Here is a 24571-nt window from a genome sequence, read left to right as displayed (position 1 = left end):
AACTTTCCTGTGAATTTTGTAGAAATGCAAGAGGAAAAACACCATCTTATCTTTCCTTAAAAGCCTGCTGATATGGAGGTGTGTAAATAATAATTGCAAATGGAAAAAGAAAACACAAACTTTATTTCTCTGGTTTTAACTTGGACTACAGATACAGAAGGCTATTTATGCCCAATTATTGTAACCAATTTACAAATCCAATTATGATATAATCACAATTTTTCAACCTTTATCACCAAGAAAGCTCTTTTTTGGGGCTTAATGATTATATGTATCTCATCACTGCCTAAGCCTCTCCTTAATCTACTGTACAATCTCTGCTTTAACTTTGTTTTGTTTATTTTATTGTGCATCAAAGTCAGGCTGTTGAAATTCATTTCATTCTACTCGTGCAATGACATTAAAGGAACTGAACTGAATATGTATAAAAGGAAACTATGAGATTTGGTTTGCTCCACACCATGAAAAAAAAAATGATGATCCACTCTGCCTTTTTCCCACATACACTAAAAGATGTCTCCCTAGAGGCAATTTGGGAAGCTTTTTGAATCCTGCTGTCTCCTTTTTTCTCATGATTCCTCTCCCTTGCATGTATATCTCATTGTCTCTCTCAGCATATAAAAGCAAACATCTACTGTAACCATCTTTGATTGTCTATTTCTATCTTCCCCGTGCCCTTATTATGTGTAAAATGACAGGAAGTGACAGGTAAAGGATCGGACAAAGGGATGAGCAGAGTGTGAGAAAAAGCCTGGCAGTTTGTGAAAGAGCAGAGTTGGCTGGGTGAACAGGAACCTTTTGATTCGAGATAATGCTTGTTGAATGATGTCCCCCCCCCCAAGGCCCCGAGAAGCAGGAAGTGTGGCTTCATATTAATTAGAATATGAATTAGATAGACCCCCTTATCTGATGGCTCATAGGAGCGAGAGCAGCATGATCCAGGCAGCAGCAGCATCAGAGGTGTTTCAGCAAATAGTCACAGCTCAGGTTACGTTGCTTTCCTTCAGTCATTATAACCACTTTGGATGTGGTTTAATAGCTCTGTTTATTGGTTCATTGTACTTTTTAAAACATACAAATATAGAGTAATCATATTTACGGGAAAAGCCATAAAAACACAACAGAAAAAACAGTCTAAGACGTCAATATAAGTATCTCAATGCAATACTGTTTGCCCATAAATTACAAAATTGACTATTTCAATTTCATTGGAAAATGTTCAAAAAAGTGTGCAAAATACAACGTGTCTAAGGGTGTACCTGACCCTTTAATTAATATTTAGCAATACTGGAAAGTTTATTTGCCTGTTGAAAGAGGAGGAGCAGCACAAGAAATGCCAATGACAGAGAGCAGGCGGTTAATGTATATCTTACTAGTGCCGCAGATACTGGCATCGATATAATACTCGCTCTGATGGTTATTAATACATTTAATCACCGTCTATATTGCCAAACAAGACTACAGCCATGCTAGCAGCTCTGTGAAGCTGTATTTTGGCACAGAGGTGTTTTACGCTTAATGCTAATGTCAGTATGCTAACAAAGACAATGCTGACATGTTGATGTTAAGCAGTGTAATGTTTACCATGTTCACTATCTTAGCTTAGTTTAGTGTGTTAGAATGCTAACATTTGCTAATTAGCTCTAAATACAAAGTACAGCTGAGGTGGATTGGAATGTCATTAGATTTGCATAAACCAAAGTATTGGACAAATTAAAATTTTGACGTGATGATGGCACTAGAGGAAAAGTTGAAGGATCACCGGTATGGTATCACAGCCTGTACTTGTCTTGTGTATTGCAACAGATTTGAGTGTTTGACATTACTCACTTATGGAGACATTATCCTTGATTTTTTAGTGAACCGCCATAAGCAAGCAGCACCCTTTTCAGAGTTCCTGCCGTACTTCTGTGTGGTGTGAGAGTCTGCTGGGACCAGGTTCATTATAGGCCTGTCTCATTACAGCAGCCCCCCCACCACCAAGAGCCTGTTTTAGGTCAGTGGTTGATTAAAATGTTGAGAAGTGGAGGTTAATCAGCTACTGACCCTCAGGGTGATACTGTCTTTCATGGTCTGTTTTAATCAATAAGTGTGAGCACTGGCACAGAGATAAACTCCTCTACCTCCTTATACAGAGCACTCCTGCTTCCCTTATACGCCCAAGTACTGCCTGTCTGATTACCTATTATCTCTCTCTCTCCTCGTGTGGATGTTTGGAGGTAGAGGGCTATGCTTGAAGTGTTAATACGCATTATTAAAAAGGCAAAAGGTTAAATTAAAAAAAGTACTCCAACATGTAAGATGTAGTTCAGAATGCTTGATGTTGCCAATAAAAGGTGTTGGACTGCAACTTCCACATGATGTCCCTAACCACAGGAACTAATCCATCACAGCCTGTGGAGATGCAGTCTGACATGCTGTCAACCTGACTACACATCAAAGCCTACAAAGTCAAGAGATGAGGTGTTTTTTTTTCTTACATTCAACAACTTAAAAAATAGAAAACCGTCTGGTGTTTTTTTTTTTCCTGACCACTTGAACAATTAGATAAACCCTGAAGGAAAATCAGACATAACCTTATGACTAGTTTTAATGCTGTGATCTCTGTGATGACATCTTATGGCGTTGTATGTCTGACAAATGTCGAAACATCACTTCTTAGTGCTGACAGTGTGCAGGAGTCCACTATCTTACTTTCATTATCTTCTTGTGACTTTATCGTGCCCTCTGTTTAACGGGAACTACATCAATTTACAGAAGCAAGATGCTCTTAATGCTCTTCTTGTGAATTTAATCTTCATGTGATACTTCTGCAGTGTAGTGCAAATAACGCCTTACAGTACTTAGAATAAGCTAATTTGTATGCTGTGTTCAACTGTGTTTACATTTGGTTTTCTGCTCACTGTACTCACTGGCAAAACCTGTTTTTTGTGGGGTCAGAGTTTGTGGTTTCTGCAAATGTGTTGTGTGTCCATTTATCTCTAAACACATATACTTACATGAATGAAGGTTTAAAGTGATATGTACTCCTGTGATGAAGCTATTCCCCAGCAGGATTAGGGGTCTGTGGAAGTCGTTACGTCTGGTTTAGTGTGAGGTCCCCTGGGTTCTGCAGCTGAGAGTCAGTATCAACACCTCCACTGTTTATTTGGACCGGCATTGAGCTCAGGGTCACTCAACTCTGATCACAACTAATCCTGGTGATGTGGTCTAAACACACACACACACAGACACACACGATACATAAATATACACCAGGGCCCTCAGTGGGAGGAGGGAGCAGAGAGGTAGAAAGTTACCTCAGTTAGCAGTGGGAACCAATGAGAACCAGCTGTTGCAGATCTGGATTTGCTTTCTCTTGTGTGTTTATAAAGTCAGTAGGAGGGACACATTGTTATCTTTACTGATTGTGGCTTAACCCCCAGGTTGTGTGTATTTTAACATATTTTTACATTGCTTTAAGTAGCAGAACAATTTACCATTTTCTCTTGATCAGTATTCAGTAATGATCTCTTATTGTCTGTGCCTTTTGTTCACAGAAGTTTCTAAATGCTCTGCAGCGGCCTGAGGATTGATATACAGTGTCAGAGGGAAACTGAACCAGAGGATTTGTGATCTGCTGAGCAGAAGCAAAAACAAAACAACATTGCTTCCACCTCTTGTGGCTCAGGGATAATTGAAAATAAACAGCCTTGTGTCGCAGTGCTGCTGCAGACTAAATACTAATTTCTGCTGCAGTCAAAGGATGCTACCAGTGTTTCAAATTCTCCTTTTATACAATTCCCATCTTATCAAAACTGCCCAATCTTTAGTTACTTTGCCCTGAGGCACCTCCAAAGGGTTAAACCCCAGCTGTACGTCATGATGTCTTTTCAAAGAGGCTTATTTGAATGTTGTTGTATCCCATTGTGCGACCACTCTAAAATATGAGCCCATATCTCATTGTCATACCACATTAGCATTAGCATTCATTTATAGAAACATAACTTTATTTATTGTATCTCATTTATGTCTTTTTTTACAGGCATACATAGACTTTCAATAAAAAAGGCACATAAAATCACCAGAGCCCTCGGCACATAAAATCACTGCATAAAATCACCTTGGCACATAAAATCACTTTACATGTAAATTGAGTATTTAAAAAAGCAGCAAGTTCAGTTCCAACTTCTCGATCCACAAAACATTTGGTATTTTACTTCAAAAACGACTTAAAAAATTAATCAATTAATATAGTTCCCAATCTAATTTTCAAAGAGCCTTATGATCTGAACAAGATACGACAACTTCTATTGTTAGATCCCTGATTCGGAAAAGAATACACTCTTTTGGTCCTGATATTCTATAGTTATTATGGCATCAAAACATTACAAAGTTAACAGAGAGATTTCCTGTGGTTATCACACATGCTAAAAATGCACCGCATGCACTGTTGAAGCTGTGAGGTTTGTGAGAAAGCGATGACTCTGAATGTCACAACATGCAATGGTTTGCACTTTTGATGCATCCTTGATAAGCTTTTATTGCATCATCTGCTTTACTCCGTGAAGCAAAAGCAGATCATCTGTGGAACTAATACACGCGTGAAGGTTATTATGCATAAGGTTATTTTTATGCACCTGTATTTTACTGAGTGTTTGAGTTTGTTTGTGATGCTGACAGCAACATATGATTCCACTAACAATATACGGTGTGATAACACTGAATTAATGGCTGACTCTGTCACATTGTGTTTGTTTGCAAGTGAGTGCATGGATATATGTCCTTGGAGATTTTTCTGCACATACACTATGAACTGTCATCCACAAATATATTATCACCATAATAATGCTAGCAGACAAAATTGCACATGCACCTTGTACATTGTCAGATGATGCAGCTTTAGTGTTTAATAACTTGAACAGCTAGTAATGCACATTGCCTAATCTGCACATTCTGCACCTGTATATAGATACACATAAAATGTGTATAATGTCTTGTAATAACCTACTATACATCTACATGACAGTTTTGTGCATATGTGCAAGCTTAAGGCTATATACTCCTAATAAAATATTCATACATTTCTGCTTAAAATACTGCTGACATTGTCAGTTGATGATATATGAGCACCCACTTTGCTCTGTTCTTATTTCCATTAAATACTAACTTTGTATTTATTAGTTGGCCTATAAAGAAACAATGAAAGCCTATTACTGTTTGCTGCTGTATCAGTCCCGTTTCCCCACCGAGATGCTTATCTTATCTCTGATTCGTGCTTCTTCAAATAAACAGAGGTGATGAATGAGCATGGTTTTTTGTTGTTGTTGATGGCAGCACAGACAGATGGGGAGAGCTTTAGAATAGAAAGACGAGATGTGTTGTTGAATTAAAGGCATCTATATTTGCCTGAGACCAGTGATGTGTTTGTTTAGACACATTTATTGAAGTTGAACTGTAAATGCTGGTGTTTAGAGTTTGTGTTTTAGAGTGAGTTTACAGAGACTCCAAATCCACTGGAACTCCACAGACCTTTAAAGAAAAAGTTATACATTCTGGAAATTTTTGGCGGACAGTTAGATTAGAAAATCGATTCCAGTCTCATGTCTGCCCATTAAATGTAACGCTATAGCCAGCAGCCGGTCAACTTACCTTAGCACAAAGACGGGAAAGAGGGGGAAGCAGCTAGCCTGACTTTGTCCAAAGGTAACAAAATCCACATTTAAGGCTCACTAATTGAAACGTCTATCTTGTTGGTTCAATCCATACAAAAACCCATATATAAAAATGTCAATTCACCTTTGACGAATCGAGGGTCTAATGCTGGAGGGTGTATGCTGTACAGATCGTAAAGCCCCATGAGGCAAATTTGTGATTTGTGATATTGGGCTATACTAATAAAAACTGACTTGACTTGACCTGCTGGCCAGTTAAATTATAGGTGTTACCGCCACATGTGGATCAGAGGTTTAATGTAAATGTGTCAGTTGGTGGGAAAGTGTATCGTAGCACCCATATGCTTGTGCGCATTCATATATGTCCTCATGCATGAGAACAAGCAAAACGAAGACCTCCTCGTAAAAATAAACTCTGACCAGTCTGTTTTTTTTTAAAATTACATATATGTTCCATCCAAAACATAATCCATTTTCTCTGCAATTTGAAGAACTACTGCGGCTGGATGAAGGATAGGAAGAGACAAAGCTAAAGCCAAATGATTTTCACCTCAGTGACAGTTATGGAGAATTACAGTGATACACCTGAACCATGGGTCATATTGTAATCTATGAGTGTGTGTCATTGAGATGAATGGTGATTGTATTGTGGTGTATTGTCCTCCACAGTGAGCGCTAAACGATGTGATGATGACATGCAGCGTAAATCTCGCCTCGGCTGTTACAGTGACCGAGTGGCGCATGCAATGCTTTTTGTGTGTGTGTTTTCCTCTTTGACGTGCAGAGGGCAGCGCAGCAGTAATTAATGACTACTGTTAAATGGTGCTATGTGATCCTACATGGTAATGAGAAGGCAATGGTATGGGGCCAGGCATGACAATCAGCTGAGCAGTGAGAAAGCATGGGGGACACACAGGTGACACTCAAGTCACACAGGCCTGGAAAGGACTGTTTGGATATCAAAAGTGTTTTATTGTGGAACTTTTTCACCATTGTTATACAAAACCACAATTAAGTGTGAGTCTGAATCAGCAGGGTAGTGGTGGCATTGTCGTTGTTGTTTCATGGTTGTGCGCTTTCTATTGTAGCTGTAGATTACAATAAAGGGTAATTGGAAGATCTGACACAGATATAAGAGTGTGCAAATGCACACAACAAAATATTAAATATCCTTTTAAAGCAGCATGATGTTATGGCAGCGCACTCCAGCAGTCACTGTAGCTTTGATAAAGAGAGATTGTTTCCTCCTCAATTGGAATTGCAGCTGGTTATTGTTTGAGACGCAGCATTTTGTCTGATTGACTCATCTGGTGACGAGGCGAACCCAGAGAGGTTTCATTAAAATACAACTTATGGCCTGTGTGTCAGGGAAGGAGCTTTTAGTGTCACTGGTTTGTGCATTACAATATCCTCGTTGTGATAGGTCTTGGCATGGCATCATTTGAGTTAAACGCTCCTGCACTCTCAAGTGAACTAATGAAGATGCGTTCTGCTGGTTGTTTGCTTCTGCAGAACAGCACTCTGAACATGTTAAATATTACTGTCACATGTGGTAATCAATAGTATATGAGCCAGTCTGGATGTTATGACAAAAGTCTGTCTCTCTCTGGATATTATGGAACAAGTGGTTACAGTATTACTCTGCAATACCAAACTAATATTCACATTGAAGAGTACTCAGATTTGCCTGTTGTATCCTGTAAAAAAATAAATAAATCCAAATTGGCTGTAGAAACTTGTCTAAATATTTAAGTGTAAAGACATCCTTGCAGTAGTGATATTTCATACCTTCTGCTTTTCACAAATATCAACACTCATCACTGTGAATGAAGAGAAACACTGGTCATTAATTTAAGTGGGCCCATCTCTGTGAGGTATTTCCACAGTAACAGGCAGATCCCATCAGTCTGGATGAGAAATGTCAGTCCTGTACGCACAGACACTTCCAAACTTTATCACAGTGTCCAGAAAATCAGTCATATCTGTTGCTTACAGCAGCATCTAATCGATAAAATTAAATAATGTTCTGTCAAGGTGACGATGTACCATATTCCCCACAAACTCCTATGATCCTGTTTTCATATGCACATTAAATTTACTTGACAGAACGTGACACAAGTATTACAGTATTGTTGGCAATATACTGTGTATATGTAGCTAAATTTTTTAAAATTTTGCCATCAGTCAGCATTTGGCCCCGTGTTTTATAGTTAAGCTAAAGCTGTAAGCTTTACATTTATGTATGTATATACGTTATATACTTTTTGCAAGTAAGCATCTTCCCCTTTTATTACTTAAGCTTACTTAAGTAGCTCTAAGATTGGAAAAAAATCTTACTCTACACTCTCTGACAATAAAATGATTCCTATATTTGGAAAATTTGGGATCTCCTAATTTTAAATAAAGGGGGTTTTAGCAATTTTTGGCTGCACAGCATGAGTTTGTAGTGTTCCACAAGGTTGTCAGTCAATATCAAGAAAGGGTGACGCTCCCTCACTGCTCTACTGTTCTGTTTAAATTTTGCTTATTAGTTTGATAAAGTTTAATTTGGGTGAAACAGCATTATATCAATTGTATCATTGCATCAGTCTTTATTGCAGTCCCATGTTGTGATTCAGTTTGAGAAAACAGATGAATTGAATGTAAAATCTTTCCAGATAAGTCTATTTCTGGATAACGTGTGTCAAGTTGTCATCCAACATTGGTGACTGGGTTCATATGCCAAAAAACAGTTCAAGCTTTTTGCATTTTTGGGCTCATGGTACATTAGTGCATTAGTGTTTCTCTAGCTGAGCTGGCCAACTGTCCAGAAACACTGAAGGCACAACATTAATATGTTGAAAGAAATCTTGGTGGCTCATAAATATATAATTAAGATGTTGAGTAAATTCCCTTGTTTTAGGGATATTTATTTATTTTATAATGTTGTGTATACCAAAAAGTCTGTCATGGCCAAATTGCATCATGTGACCTGCAGTTTTGACTGTGGCAACTATACAAACCCACCGCACAGCTGAGTGCTCTTCCCGGTGGCTTGATTGCATTCTCATGCAGCTGATGAACCAGAGAACCAGACAGCCGAAATCACATTCAAATGAAATGCTAATTAATCAGATCTACACATCACCACCCCCAATGCACCATGGGACTACAGAGTCTTGTTCTGTCTGTCTCGCTGTCTGTCTTCTGTTCTTCTCCATCACTGTCTATTAATGATTGTCCTTTTTTAAAATTTGTTGTCTGCATTTTCCTTCAGTCTTTTCTCTTCTTCTATATTTTCCTTTTTGCCATCCAAAGAGGTGCTTCTCAAGCTCATCCATCAGCCTTGCAATCTTTAAATTTTCTGCCATGGTGAAAAGCACTTAAACTTATCGCTCCATCTGTTTATTACATGCCACCTCCAGTTCCTTCCCTTCTCCACCCCCTTGTCCTCCTCTCCATCTGTGTATGTGTGTTCTCAACAACCTTTATATCCGTCAAACTCCTCCTGTTAGTGCCCTTTATGTGCTCCGCCAACACTGTTCCAACAATTTGTAAATGCAAAATTTAAAAATAGGCTATTATTGTGATTTCTAATTAAATTGAACAATTACAAGCTTATGAGACTCATGATGTCATCCACAAATCCAAGAATTGTGGAGTCAGAAAACGCTTGTGCCCGGTTTGAAATTTCCTGGACAGAGAGGGCTCGTTGTCTGTTGTCAATTTTAAAACTCTTTCCATTATGCTTGACCTGTAATTTAAAGTACCACAAATGGTAGCCATAATTCTGTTAACAGGATTGATATCCATGGGGCTGTCAACTAGGAAATAAAAAGAAGCCTTTACCCTGAGGAAAAGGGGGCCAAGGAGACGTTTGGAGTGAAAGAACATTAGACTTAAACTACCAGCTTTATCAGCCTGGAGCATAGAGAAGCATTAGCTCTGTTGAGAGTGGTGTTAGTGTGTGTGTGTATGTGTGTGTGTGTGTGTTTATGTGTCTGTGTATGGATGTTCCTCCGTCAATAAGTTGTTTCTTGTGTTATTGGGTGAAAAGATTTTCTGTGATTATGATTTCTCTCACCTTCAGACTTTGAAGGCCTGAGGATACACAGGTTAATGACTTCTCTTGACATCAGTGCTAATTTCCTCTTTGGTGATATGTTGAAATTACTGAGTGACAATTGATTAGCAAAGTACCCTGTGCTTACAGCTATTACATCTGCTTTCAAACACAATATCAGAAAAAGTTGTTGAATCACTGTTAGTTTGCAGCAACATTTTGACATCATGTCCTTCTCCATCTCTGTCGCAGATCACATTCTTCATGCTGCTGTCAGCAGTCTGTGTGATGCTCAACCTGGCGGGCTCCATCCTCTCCTGCCAAAATGCTCAGCTGGTCAACTCTCTGGAAGACTGTCAGCTGGTGAGACCAAACCGGACCTAAACCCATGCACTCTCCAGCTTTATACTCCACATTCAAAAAGCGTGGGTGAAAAGATGCCCATCTTAAGAAGTCATTTCATCAGTGGAAGAAATTATTCAGTACAGTTGGCCAATATATACACATTTTCTTGAATCAAATGTCTGATTGATGCAATATGCATCAAAAATCACATCCCTCCTTCTTAGTAATAACTCAGCACACAGACATCATACACATATTGATGGAATCAAGACAACTTACTGTTACTGAAAACCTGTGTATTTATAACAAAAAACCACTACAAATTGTGTAAAACATTGATCTAAAACATGAAGAGTACCATGACATGCCAATTGAAGACATTTCTGAGTAGCCTAACATACTCTGAAAATAACAATATAGGGCATGCATCATATCGCTAACACATCATCACTAACACATGTGGTGACTCTGCCCGTAAATAAAGGCAAAAACAGCCTGTGGTTTAAAGGGTTTATGGCTGGAATGAGTTGGATCACTTCAGAAGCTGTAAGATGTCACGTTGAAGTGTAAGACTTGTGTTGAATTTTGTTGTTGAAGTTGCTATCAACTGTGAAACCAGTAACTATGAAGTCAGTGAGTAATAGGCATGTGTTCATTGTTGTCTGCATGTGAGTCCACATTTAAATTCATGACTGTCGGCAGGCAGCACTTCTGTTCTAAGCAGGCTGTAGAACTGAGTCAGCAAGTGAACTGAACTATTTGTCTGTTAGTGACTAATGGCTCGTGATTATCACATCCATCTTTGCCAGAATTAAAGATAGCTAAAATACAGTTAAGCGACTCTGAAAGAGTAGGCTACTCCAGCGATTTGGTATTGCACTGCCGTAGAGTTGGGGGACTCAAAAGTGGTCAAAATCAAAGCAGCAGAGATGGAGAGATCCTGACGTCACACATACTGATAAATTAAAGGGGCCACTATACTATACTATACTATACTATAATCAGAAGTGCTTGTTCGATGGGCGAACAGCTTTGGAAACCCCCTCGCCCCAACACCTTTCCAATGTCAGAATTGGGGATGCTGTGTCCAACCATTTCTGTAACTTTCGTTGACATTCACAGCAGCTTCACGCAGTGATTGGCCAATGGCCAGGTGTGCCGAGGTGAGAAAGTAAGCAGGGGTTTAACTTCTCTATCAAGCTTCACACAGCTTTTCCATCACTTTCGTTTGTGCAACCGAGTGCAACACTATGAATGCCTTTGAGGAAAGTGCAAGTGTGAATGCGACAGAGTCATGTTCCTATAATCTCCAAAAAATGCTAGATTCTTCACTTCCCAAAATGCAACCAATCGCGTCTTTATGTTCCTAGTAAATTCCCCTCTGTTGTAATGGTGGTTGGCACAGAACAGGCAGAAACCCACAAGCACGACTCAAGACTCAAGAGTTAGGTTAAGAGCAAAGTGTCCAATATTTTTAATCCAAAAAACAGGCATAGGTCAAAACTAGGTAGGCAGACAAAAAAGGCAAACTTAACCAGGTAAGGGGCAGGCATAGAATCAAAGTCTGGGAAATCAGGCAGGCAGGATCAAGTAAACAAGAATGCTTATCTTGGTGGCTGGGTCTGAAATGACCCAGCCACCAAGATAAGCATTCTTGTTTAGTGAGTTAGTGACAGGGAAAACCAGGCAGATGATGAATGATCAGGAAGGATTCATGACATCTGTATTTCAAACTCTGTAATCCCATTTTGAATCACAGGCTTTCTGTTAAAAATGTTTAGTCTCCAAGCCAAAGTCAAGATAACCCCTGATGACATCACCAGGGTTGTTTTCTCAGACGTGATGGAGCTCCTCCAGAGCCACAAAAGACATTATACAACTGTTTTAACAAGCTGAGTAGACCTCTGTGTAAAATTGGTGGAATTCTCCTTTAATTTGGGCTTCATATTTAAAAAAAAAAATGTTTTTCACAAGTGGTTTCGAACATATAGATACATTCTCTCTTCACCCTGGCATTTTCAAAACAGGAGAGTTCAGCACACTTAAAAATAAGTGTATTAAGTTTTTTTCTCCTTGCAGTTGGTGATCAGAAGTAGTTGGACACAGAACAATCAGTCTTCACATTTTCATAATGAGACGCTAAGCTGATTTTTTAAGCTGAATTTATATTGTCAGGGGTTCCTATCTTTTTCATGACTGAAGACCCTTGTGATTCATCCAGCTCCCAACCCACTAAACCGACCACTTCTACAATAGAAGCAGCTTTTCTCCTCACGCAAGTGGGACCAGCCGAGTAGACCAACTTCCCTGCTTTATGCGGCTCTCCAGAGACCCTCCCCCAGTCGTGACTGAAACGTTAAGGTTCCTCATCTCCTCTCCCCAATGTAATTAACCCATACATGTTGGGTTCATGTCCTGCTTTCTCTCAATCTGGGACGCAGAGGTATGCTCTACCTCCATCTGTCCCTGGGGAGCTCTTCATATCTCACAGTCTCTCTTCTCTTGCTGTACACTTTTAATCAGCCATGTGCAGCTGCCTTTCTCAATCACAATACAGTATTTATTTTGTATCTCACGTGTATTTAGTTATTTTTGACTGTTTTCATAGTGTTCCATATATATATATTATTATAATATAATATAGTTCATGTCAGTAGTAAATGTATCCTCCACCACATTAAAGGACAATACATCAGAACACCAAGCTCAGGTCTGATCTGTGCGTCTGTCTGTGTGTGCGTTTGTATGTGTGTGTCTGCGTGTGTTTTTGTGTGTGTTTTTGTGTATGTGGCGTGCATGCATGAGTGTGGATGTGTGTTCTCCCCTCTTCCCCCCCAGCTCAAGTTTGACAGCGATGGAGTGTGTGTATGCTGCGAGCTACAGCAGCAGAGTTTGAGCTGCAACAACTTGGGAGAGACGCTGAAATTGAATCCGCTGAGGGACTGCAATACCATACGTCTACGTCTCAAGGTGGGTGGGAGCCAGCATGTGTTTGTATTGTGCTGATGGTGAGAGCTATGATGTTTTCATATATAAAAAAACATTCTATATAAGTTAGACTGTGTTCAGACTGCAGGTAAATTGGAGTAATTTGTAAAATCCAGTCTTTAGAACCAGTGATACTGTTATTTGCAACTGATGCAACTGTTCTAGTAGCTATGGTAACAACATAGTGTACCATGTGTACTGATTCAAAGAAAACAGTGGAGCTGTATCCTCTTTCTTTTCACAACATAGCAATATTTCATTGCTGTACAAAGTTTTCTGTTGCACCCATCAAGAATGGTAGATGTTGACTTATACAGCCATGTTTCATGCTGCGGTCATGGCTGGCTTTAACCACACTTACCATTGATGCCACCATTGCGAGTGACTGTTTGAAATCCATTTGAGTGGCCAGACTGAGAGACAACTCCAGAAAATCAGTTTTAATCAAACAACAAACCATATTGTGTAAATGTGACTTGCAAAAATTGGATTTCATGAATTTATTTCGTTACTCACTTACTTGTTTTTTGCAAACCAAAGTTAAAAGTCCAGATGTGTGGAAAATTGAAATTAAATGCTTCAAGCTACTTGATTTTTTTACCTGCAGACGTTACCTTTCAAAATTTAACTTCTCTGCTCGTGGTACTGCATTTACAGATGACGTAGCACATTAACACATTATGATTGGCTGTACGTCAGAAAGTGTACGGTAGCCGCGTGTTTGCGCCGCCATTAATATGACTGACCAATCTTAATGCTAGTTGACAGGGAACCAGGGTACGGTAATGTTATCTACCGCTAGCTGCTAGCCCATCCTCCATTGTATGGACAGAAGGGCAAAACCAAACTCTACAAACGTAATACTGCCAGGCTTCTCAACACAAACAATTGCACAATCAAACTTTGGTAGTCTGTGGACGGAACACATGGCATCTGTACACTTTCCGACATACAACCAATCATAATGCCTTAATGTGTTACGCCATCTGTAAATGCAGGACCCGAGCAGATCTGCCAAGCCGAGCATATCTGGTACCTACACCTGCGTGGCTCTAGGGGTGGCAATGTCAGTCAGCTGGTCAGCCCACTACTTCCAGACTCAACTATATCAACAAATATTGGATGGATTACCACGAAATTTGGTACAGACATTCATGGTCCCCAGTGTCTAATGACTTTGGTGATCCCCGAGTTTTTCCTCTAGCGCCACCATGAGGCTGACTTGTGGTTTTTAGTGATATGTCTCAACAACTATTAGGTGGATTGCCGTGAAATTTGTTTCCGACATTCATGTCCTCCTCAGGATGAATTTCATCTAATCATAAAGTCAAATTTTTTATTTGTCTAATATTTTGGTTTATGACCAAATACTTGCAAAACTAATGACATTCCCATCAGCCTCATCTGTACTTTGTGCTTAGTGCTAATTAGCAACTGTTAGCATGCTAATACACTAAGCTAAGATAGTTAACAAGGTAAACATTAAACCTGCTTAACATCAGCATGTAAGAATTGTCGTTGTGAGCATGATAGCATGTTGGCATTAGCATTTAGCTCAAAGCACTGATGTGCCTAGGTACAGCCTCACAGAGCTGCTAGCATGGCTACAGACTCTACCAGACTAGTGTTGTTACTTCTCTAATCAGAATGACACCATTGAGTAACAGTCTGTAGTCGTTCGAAAATAATTGTTTTTAAATTGCTAAAATTATCAAGTCTAAAATGGTCCAGGTTTCCTCTCTCACTGTGTAACACATCCCATGTGAGGACAGTCAAATACAAAAGTGTTCAATCTCAGATTAATTGGGCAGGAAGTGGAGAATGGCAACAGCATTTGTCTTTCCCCAAGAGGTAGACCTCTTAGTATGCAGTGTGTATCTAGCCTGGGCTGGCTGTGGTTTGTGAGTGCATGATCTCAGTAGATTATCTTGACTCAGAGTGTCTGCAGGAATGATATACAGTATATGCTACAGTGCCTTTATTGGATAACGACAATCATATCCATTCATTTTATGTCCCTGATTGATTCTAAAACATTGATAACCAAATAAAAGACTTCATGGGATGAAGCGAGAAAAGATCAAGCACATTTGTCATTTTGATTATCGCTCATTAAAAGGGATATGGGAATTGGTGCTGTAAGCCTTTATTAAGTAGTCAGATATGTTGATTTATGTCTAAGAGGAAGCTGTCATGCCCGAGTCCCCAGAGTCCTCGGCCATTTCAGATGGTGCAATATACTGTAGTTCCTCCGTCACTAAAATACACAGCATATGGGGAAAACTAAATGATCACAGCAGGTAGACTAAGTATTAGACCACGTTTCTTATTCACTCATTTCTCAGCAGTAGCTCTTCTCTGTTTAAAAGTTTTGTTTTTAAAAAAGCAATCAGCACATCAATGGCTCTGCTGATGTGTGCCATTCACTCTTTGCAGACACATTTAATTTCCATCCTGTTTTTTTTCTCCATTGCACTGCCTGGGGCCGTAAATTATCAGTGGGAGGGCGTATCGAGATAATTTGTGATTTCCTGTAAGGGGGCGGATGTGTAACCTTTCTGTCTAACTCACTAACCAGATTGGCTTGAGGCAAGGTATCTTCTAGAGGTTAAATATCTGGTGAGCAGGCATGTTTCTGTATAGTTTCTGTAGAGGTATTATTACATTTCTTTGCCTGGTAGAATTTATTATGTCATTATGTACATTGTGGTCACAAGGGAAATCATAGAAATGCGCCGTCTCACATCTGCTTGACAGATGCATTGCCATAACAAAAAATTAACTCAGATGAAGCCGTAATAAATATTTTGTCTTAATTGACGCTTGCAGTTTACTTTGTGATCTCCAACTTTGCTGTTTGAGAATTGTTTTGAAAAAACTACATTTACTGAAATAAAGCACCAGAACACACAACAAGGAAACAGTTTTTGTGTACAGTAATCTCAGCTTTATCTCAGAAAAGTGACTTCACAATCAAAGCTGCACACCAGGATAGATAAATGATCAACAGTAAACATATTTCAGTCAGCCAACTCACATGGAATGTATTTATTATGTGAAAACAGTGAATGTACGTAGTCGATGTTTCACATCAAAGCCCTGATCTCATCACTCCCTGCAGGGATACATAGCTGTCTTGCTACATTGACTGGTGCCTGTAGTTTTTGTGTTGTGTTTGACACTGTTTGCTCTAGTTGTCCGAAACCAGTGTTGGAAATTAACTTTTTTGTCCACCTGCTACTGTGGCTGGTGGATTCCAAAATCTACCAGCCACTCAATTTTTTTACCAGCCACTTTCTTAATGATGAATAGTTTCATCATGTTGAGAATATTAGCGGCAGTCAGCACAACATCTAGCTAAGTAGTTTTAGGCGATACCGTGGATGTAGTAGGTAGTAATTTTAGTGTGGCATTAAGCAATAACTTATAGGAGAATGAATACTAATTTGTGTTTTGAATGGTTTCATTTACTTACTTGTGCCGAGCAAATGAAGCCGTATTGGAAACATCCATTTTGAGGAAAAGTTGCAGTGCATGCAGAGGTCAAGCTCATCTAAATGACTAGGCTATGAAAACTAAGCTACCGGTAAGCAAGCTTTCATTTCCTGCATGCATTGTGGATGCAGCACAAGCTGGCCAAGTATAACAAGCTGACTTTGTAATGTTTCTTTGGAAATGCATGACAAATAAAGAAACCGTCAGAAGAGTGAATCATGAATGGAAGGATAGCTGCCTTTTCATCTTGGATAGTGTGTCAGGTCTGTATAAAATGGATTAAGCTGTTTACCTCAAAGGGGATGGGTCTCAACTCTTGAGGGAGTATTAACCTTCCATGATGGCTTTCAGGCAGAAATCCAGAAGAAACATTGGCATTTCTTTTGATTAAGACGACACTGGATGAGTTGTTGTTCATAGGAGGACAAACAGGGCATGATCCACATGGATTGCAGAGCAGAATCTTTCCAGGCTGTGACAAAAAGAATAAGGATGATTTTTGCATATTCAGTGATTGGATCATTTAAGCTCTGAGAAGCGCTTGTGTCGTGTGTGAAGGGTCAAGACTATTATAAAAGCTTTTCCTTTACCATGGAGTCTGTGCATTTAGTACTTTTGGTGGCATATAAATGGCATCATAGAACAACATCTGCTGCTTCCTGTCATTGGAGGTTAGAACATTTCTGAATGGCTTTACCAACAGTCACAGGCTTCCGGAGTTTCTGTCAGATGCTGTAGAGCTGCTTGGGGATGCCAAAGACAGCGGAGATCGGTACTGTGACCTGCACTGAGACTATCAACAGAAACTCCATGTTGGCTGGAGAAAAGCAGGGTGCTGCCTCTTGCTACTCGGCGCCTGTCGTACTTTAGGGAGGTAGATGGAGCAGCTTGTGGAGGCATGTGTGTTTCTGGTTAAGAATTTCACGGTTGGTGCGCCCCAGTAGCTCACCTGGTAGAGCATGTACTATTAAGGCTGAGTCCTTACCGCAGCGGCCTGGGTTTGATTCCAACCCACAGTCCTTTGCTGCATGTCATCCCCTCGCTCTCTCCCGACTTTCCTGTCTATCTCTACAGCTGTCACTATCAAACAAAGGCAAAAATAATCTTTAAAAGACGACGACGACGACGACGACAACAACAAAAACTTCACGTTTCGAGATGCAACAGTTGAGTATAAACCAATTAAGCCTTCAATAAGCCCCAGAGTTCTATACAATCTGCCACTACAAGGTTGTGGTCAGACCAGACTATTTGCCATAAATGTTTTCAAAGCACAACATGGAATTTTAGTTTTTTCAATTTGTTTCCCCTACCATTAAAGCAGAGAGTTTTCCATTCACTTCACTGTGGAATAAAGATGAACTTGCAGAGGCGAGGAGACTTGGTGAGGTGATTCATTACAGTGAACATCATAACTGCTTTTATTGACCATCATGACTCTTTTATTGTTATCAAAGTTAATGTTATAATTGTCTGGTAATGCACTTGTAGGTGGAGATTGATTTGGCTGCACTACATTACCACACATGATGCTTACTGTGATGGATTACTTTTTAAGCGGGTTTCAAGTTTCTACAAGTGAATTTTCAAAATGTACTGAAATTAATTCAAACCAATAGCTGCCTGGTCATCAAAATTAAAGAAGTGGGATAACTCTTCTCTGACATACGCTGCTTTATTCTCCCAAATGTTTATAGATATTTTGCCTTTTCTTCTTCTTCTTCTTCTTCTTCTTTTGATACTCTTTTATCACACAACACACCTGACACTTTTCTCCACCCGTTCCAACCTGCTTGCACTCACCTCTTCACCTCTTTTCCATAGTCTCCATTGCTCTGAATCGTTGACCCTAAGTACTTAAAGTCCTGCACCTTCTTCACCTCTGCTCCCTGTAACCTCACCATTCCACCTGGGTCCCTCTCATTGACACACATGTATTCTGTCTTACTGCGGCTAAGCTTCATTCCTCTGTTTTCCAGAGCAGACCGCCATCTCTCTAGATTTTCCTCCACCTGCTCCCTGCTCTCACTACAAATCACAATGTCATCCGCAAACATTATAGTCCATGGCGATTCCTGTCTAACCTCATCTGTCAGCCTGTCCATCACCAGAGCAAACAAGAAGGGGCTCAGAGCCGATCCTTGATGCAGACCCACCTCCACCTTGAACTCCTCTGTCACACCTACAGCACACCTCACCACGGTCTTACAGCTCTCATACATGTCCTGCACCACTCTAACATACTTCTCTGCCACTCCAGACTTCCTCATACAATACCACAGCTCCTCTCTTGGCACCCTGTCATACGCTTTCTCTAAATCTACGAAGACACAATGCAACTCAAAGCAAATACTGCATCTGTTGTACTCTTTCTAGGCATGAAACCATATTGCTGCTCACAAATGCTCACCTCTGCCCTTAGCCTAGCTTCCACTACTCTTTCCCACAACTTCATTGCATGGCTCATCAGCTTTATTCCTCTGTAGTTGCCACAGCTCTGCACATCTCCCTTGTTCTTAAAAATTGGCACCAGTACACTTCTCCTCCATTCCTCGGGCATCCTCTCACTCTCCAAGATCTTGTTAAACAAACTAGTCAGAAACTCTACTGCCACCTCTCCTAGACACTTCCATACCTCCACAGGTATGTCATCAGGACCAACTGCCTTTCCACTCTTCACACTGCTTCACACCAGTCACTTCTTCTACTCTTCGTTCCCTTTCATTTTCCTCATTCATCGACTCTTCAAAGTACTCCTTCCATCTTCCCATCACACTCCTGGCACCTGTCAATACATTTCCATCCTTATCTTTAATCACCCTAACCTGCTGCACATCCTTCCCATCTCTATCTCTTTGTCTGGCCAACCTGTACAAATCCACCTCTCCCTCTTTAGTGTCCAACCTAGCATACAAGTCCTCATATGCTCTTTGTTTGGCCTTTGCCACCTCTACCTTCACCTTACGCTGCATCTCCCTGTACTCCTGTCTACTCTCTTCAGTCCTCTCAGCGTCCCACTTCTTAGCTAACCTCTTACTCTGTATACACTCCTGCACTTCCTCGTTCCACCACCAAGTCTCCTTGTCCACTTTCCTCTTTCCAGATGACACACTGAGTACCCTCCTACCTGTCTCCCTGATCACATTAGCTGTAGTGGTCTAGTCATCTGGGAGCACTTCCTACCCCTACCACTACAGTCACTGGTCTCTTTCAGATTACAACGTCTACACAAGTAGACATGTAGTCCACCTGAGTGCTTCTACCTCCGCTCTTATATGTCACCCTATGTTCCTGCCTCTTCTGGAAGAAAGTGTTCACTACAGCCATTTCCATCCTCTTTGCAAAGTCTACCACCATCTGTCCTTCTGCGTTCCTGTCCTGAAGACCAAACCTGCCCATCACATTCTCAGCACCTCTGTTCCCCTCACCTACATGCCCATTGAAATCTGCACCAATCACCACTCTCTCACCTCTGGGGATGCTCTGCATCACTTCATCTAACTCACTCCAGAATTTCTCCTTCTCTTCTAACTCACATCCTACCTGTGGGGCATAACCACTCACAACATTGAACATCACCCCTTCAATTTCCAGCTTCAGACTCATCAACCTGTCTGATACTCTTTTCACCTCTAGAACATTCCTCACAAACTCCTCTGTCAGGATAACTCCTACTCCATTTCTCTTCCTATCTGACCCATGGTAGAACAACTTGAACCCTGCTCCTAAGCTTCTAGCCTTGCTACCTTTCCACCTGGTCTTGTGGACACACAGTATGCCCACCTTCCTTCTCTGCATCATGTCAATCAACTCTCTAGCCTTCCCTGTCATAGTCCCAACATTCAAAGTCCCTACTGTCAGACCTACATTCTTAGCTTTCCTCTTCTCTCTCTGCCTACGAACACACCTTCCTCCTCTCCTTCTTCGTCTTTGACCAACAGTAGTCCAATTTCCACCGGTACCCTGTAGGTCAACAGCACCAGTGGCGGTTGTTGTTAATCCGGGCCCCGACCGATCCGGTATGGAAGTCATTTTCACGATTCGCATTTTTAATTTGGCATGTGTTTTACGTCGGATGCCCTTCCTGACACAACCCTCTGCATTTATCCAGACTTGGGACTGGCACAAGACGACACTGGCTTGTGCCCCCTTGTGGTTGCATTAGATATTTTGCCTTCACTAAACTACTGTAATTCTCACCAAGCTAAATGTAGTTACAATCTCCATTCTGTTTAATGACTGATTTTCCATGTTTAAAATATCAGATAGACTTGTGCTCTGTCCACAAGACGTCCAGACTTTCCTCCTACACAAAACCAAGGCAAACATGTATTAGTTGTATTTTATAATTGGCACTGCACAACTTCACCTTGACTGGTTCCAACTCATTCCAGCTCACACAGACTTGATCTTTGGCAAGTTACTGGATATCAAACATGTTTGAAAAACAGTTGCAGGGGGCTGGCAACTCTGAACATCCCAGATGCCAAGTTCCATTTTATATTACAAACTTCAAAAGAAATGGAAGTGAGTAATGGGATCTGTTTGGCAAAAAGGTTGCCGCTTGCTATAAACACCTTGCCTGAACCTCCTTTAAAAAGTCAAGGCACCTGCAAACTGACAACAAACCACTACCTGGTAGAGCTCAGTGGGGGGAGATGGCTGTCCTCTCTGCAGATTCTAGCCTAAGGCCTGGAAAACACTTTGTGTGGTAACTGGGGAGCTTCATTTATGAGCCTGTGTCTATGAAACAAAAAGAAGGCTTTAATTCCAGTGCTGAAAGTCTCTCCTGTTCTTGTCTTTAAGGAAGGATTCATCAATATGTTGCACCTGTGTGGGTGTACAGTAAGATGTGGTTGCAGATGTCTGAGTTGTTGTCTAAGTTGATTTGATTTACTTCCTCTTGTTTTGCCATGAGATATTTAAATTATAACATCGAAAGTCAAAGTCTGCCACACATTCACCCCAGTTCCTGCCTTCTCTCCTCCTCCTCCCTCTGTTTGATAATAATAGTCCTGATAATAGTATTATCGTAGTGATTGTGTGAGTGAATTTATTGTGAAATCTGAACCCTGTGAACTTTATAAAACAGCATATATTTTGTGATTGTATTCAAACATCTAAGAGGGCTGCAGATCACCTAGACCTATTTTATACACATATATAAATGATATTTAGTTTTGTCTCATTTTGAAGCAGCAATACAAGCTGCTATTATCCTCTCTCCTCTCACCATGTTCTGTATGCTAGCCACTTGCAATTCCCAGAGCCAATTTCCAGGCAGGTGGTATTACTGTTCATGTGTTCTTCTTCGGGAAATTAATTAATGCAGTACAGTTATTATATAGGTTCATTTGTTAGGACATACTAAACTCAATATGCTTTAAAAATGGAGCCACTTAAAGATGATTATTTTCTACCTTTTTAGAAGAATAGCACAAGCAGCAGTGTAACAGGATTGCAGTCAAACGTCTTTTCTCTGATTCACGGTGCTAGGCTAGTATTTCACCAGCATGCACATTTATTTTTGCTGACAGATTCAATACTGGTTTGTCCCCTTGCTGATCATTGCATTGCCATAGTGTGAATGTGTATATGCTCGTGCTCAACCTTGGATGTTTATGAGGTTGTTTTCCCTATTATTTAATTAGTTTGCTAGGCTTGCATGTACGCAGACATCATAGTTCTTTTATCAGCATTTAACTTTTTTAATGTATTCTAGATATGTTAACAGACTAGACTTATCTTAGTGCTGTGTGGTTGTCTTACTAAACCAGATATTTTTAGAAGTGTTCTCTCACTGCAGTGCCACCCTTCAGTGCTTTTTGCAACTTGGTTACCTTACTGGTGACGTCAGTGCTGTTTGTCACCTTTATTACTTTCCGTGTTTTCTCTTCTTGTTCACCTCTTTTTGTTCTCATATTACTCATCTTTAATGTTCATAATGTTAACTGTATTCTCTTCCTCTCTCCTCTCCTCACCTTCTCTCCTGCACCCTTGTCATCTCTCTTATTTTTCACACTCTTCCTCCTCTTCTTTTGTTCCCCGTTCCTCTAACAGTCTCCTCCTCTCCCCCCCGTCTCCTTTAGGAGCTGCTGTTCAGCGTATGTGCCCTTAACGTCATCTCCACCATTGTGTGTGCTCTAGCCACTGCCATGTGCTGTATGCAGATGGTCTCAACTGATGTGCTGCAGATGGTGAGTGTGATGGAAGGGAGGACCACGACAATAGCTGACGTTACTTTCTTTTCAGTGACCACCCTGCAGTTAAAAGAAAAATCATTTTTTAGTCTGAATATCATTACCCAGCCTTTATCGGTTTTAAGATGGTAAAATTTAGTTTTTGGTTGAATCAACCTGCTTGGTAAATACAAGTTAATGTAAACACGCACGGTGAAGGTCAATTGCAACAGGGCCTCTCTGTGTCCTGCTGCATCTGCAAAATATGTTGGATTTAAAGAACACAGCTTATCATCTCACTGGATTTTTTCCTCAATGGTACACCATCCTCCATGTGACCCCCCCTGTCATTTTATGTGGAACAATGAAACTATTACCAACAGCTAAATGCTTTCAGTCATGAGGGAAATTAGCATGGCCAAACTCCCTTTGTGTTTCACACCAACAATAGTTATTTCATGCCTTTAAACAGATCAACGACTGGAAAGGTACAACAACACTGCCAACGTCATACCAAATATGAAATAGCTTTGCAGTAATATCTGATGCAAGAAAATTTTACACATTTTATGAACTATGCTGTACATTTTGTGCATGCTGAAAAGAGTCTGGATATTAAAGCTGGTGCTCTGGGCTGGATGTGAAGCTTGGTTCGATAACAGGTTGAAGTGGCAGGAAATCAGCAGTGATCACAGAACATAGTGGCTACTAAAATAAATTAAGTTGAACTCAGAGTACCAAGTACAGACATTACATTAGTTTCATCTCCATCTCCATTTGAGTCACAAGGCAACACAAATCCATATGTAAATCAGACCTGGCCAAATGACTGCTGCAAATTTATGAATTTAGAATTTTTGTGAAATATGTAATGTTTGAGTCAACTAGAAATTATGAATGAAATGATTATGTGACCTACTAAAAAAAATATTATATCTGATCAGCTGTTTTCAGTGAAAAATCTCTGATAAACCCACTGTATGCTGCCTTCCTAGCACCAAACAGCAGACAGACAAAGTTAGCAACTAGCTGGTGAGCATAGTGGAGCATTTAGCTGCTAAAGAGACAGATATTTCCCTCAGGAGTTGGTGTTTGCAGGGTGTGTAAATAGGTAACTGTTTGCTAACATATTAACTTTACAAGGTGATTATATGTCAGTGAAAACTATATAGAATAATTCATTTTTGATCCCTTGACAGGACCATTGTTATTTTTTATATCTGTGACTTTTTAAAAAGAGACATACAGATGACAAGAAGCAAAAATAAATTAATCCGAAGCTGTTTGAATTACACCAATTAAAAATGGGACTGAAACTTAATTCTCATGTTGACATAAGGACTTAATTCACAGTGGTCCCTGCTTCAGTGGCCTAATTTCAGATTATCAAAACTGTGGACACGTCATTCTCAGAGCATCTTACTGTCTAGACCTGTGGAGACATGTAGATATAAATGCATTTTAGTGTGAATTAATTAATGATAATTTTTATACTTTCTAACATTTATTTGAACTTACATATGTCTACACTACATGAATATATGAGAGCAGAAAATTACAGTGTTTGATAAAGGCAAACACCAATGCAGACATGCACACCAGCAGGAAAACCTCTAAAAAACCTATAAATTCAGGTGACTGAACATGGTGGCATCTAACTATTGATTCACAGAGAGATAAGGCAAGGTAACTTTATTTGTATAGCACCTTTCCATAACAAGGCAATTCAAAGTGCTTTACATAAGACAGAAAGACATTAAAATAAGATACAAAAGAAACATAAGGCAATATACAAAAATCACAAATAAATAGGATTTTAAAAAGAGTAAAACAAAATATAATATTAGATAAAGATAAGCTAAAAAAGA

General features: G+C 40.0%; 1 protein-coding gene across 2 annotated transcripts in view; it reads left to right on the top strand.

Annotated features, from left to right (window-relative positions):
* fam189a1 (family with sequence similarity 189 member A1) overlaps positions 1 to 24571 on the top strand; it is a 91541-nt gene that overhangs the window by 59559 nt on the left and 7411 nt on the right. The window contains exons 3-5 of one of the 2 annotated variants that reach the window (XM_044201428.1): positions 9949 to 10059; positions 12847 to 13011; positions 22614 to 22721. In XM_044201428.1, coding sequence (XP_044057363.1) covers positions 9949 to 10059; positions 12847 to 13011; positions 22614 to 22721 — 384 coding nt within the window. The remainder of the gene's footprint in view (positions 1 to 9948; positions 10060 to 12846; positions 13012 to 22613; positions 22722 to 24571) is intronic. The other variant, XM_044201439.1, reaches the window with a different exon arrangement.

This window comes from Siniperca chuatsi, linkage group LG1 (assembly GCF_020085105.1).
Source record: "Siniperca chuatsi isolate FFG_IHB_CAS linkage group LG1, ASM2008510v1, whole genome shotgun sequence".
In the NCBI taxonomy this organism is placed as follows: Eukaryota; Metazoa; Chordata; class Actinopteri; order Centrarchiformes; family Sinipercidae; genus Siniperca; species Siniperca chuatsi.
Note: the sequence above shows the minus strand (reverse complement) of the source record. Positions and strands in the feature narration are given on the sequence as shown.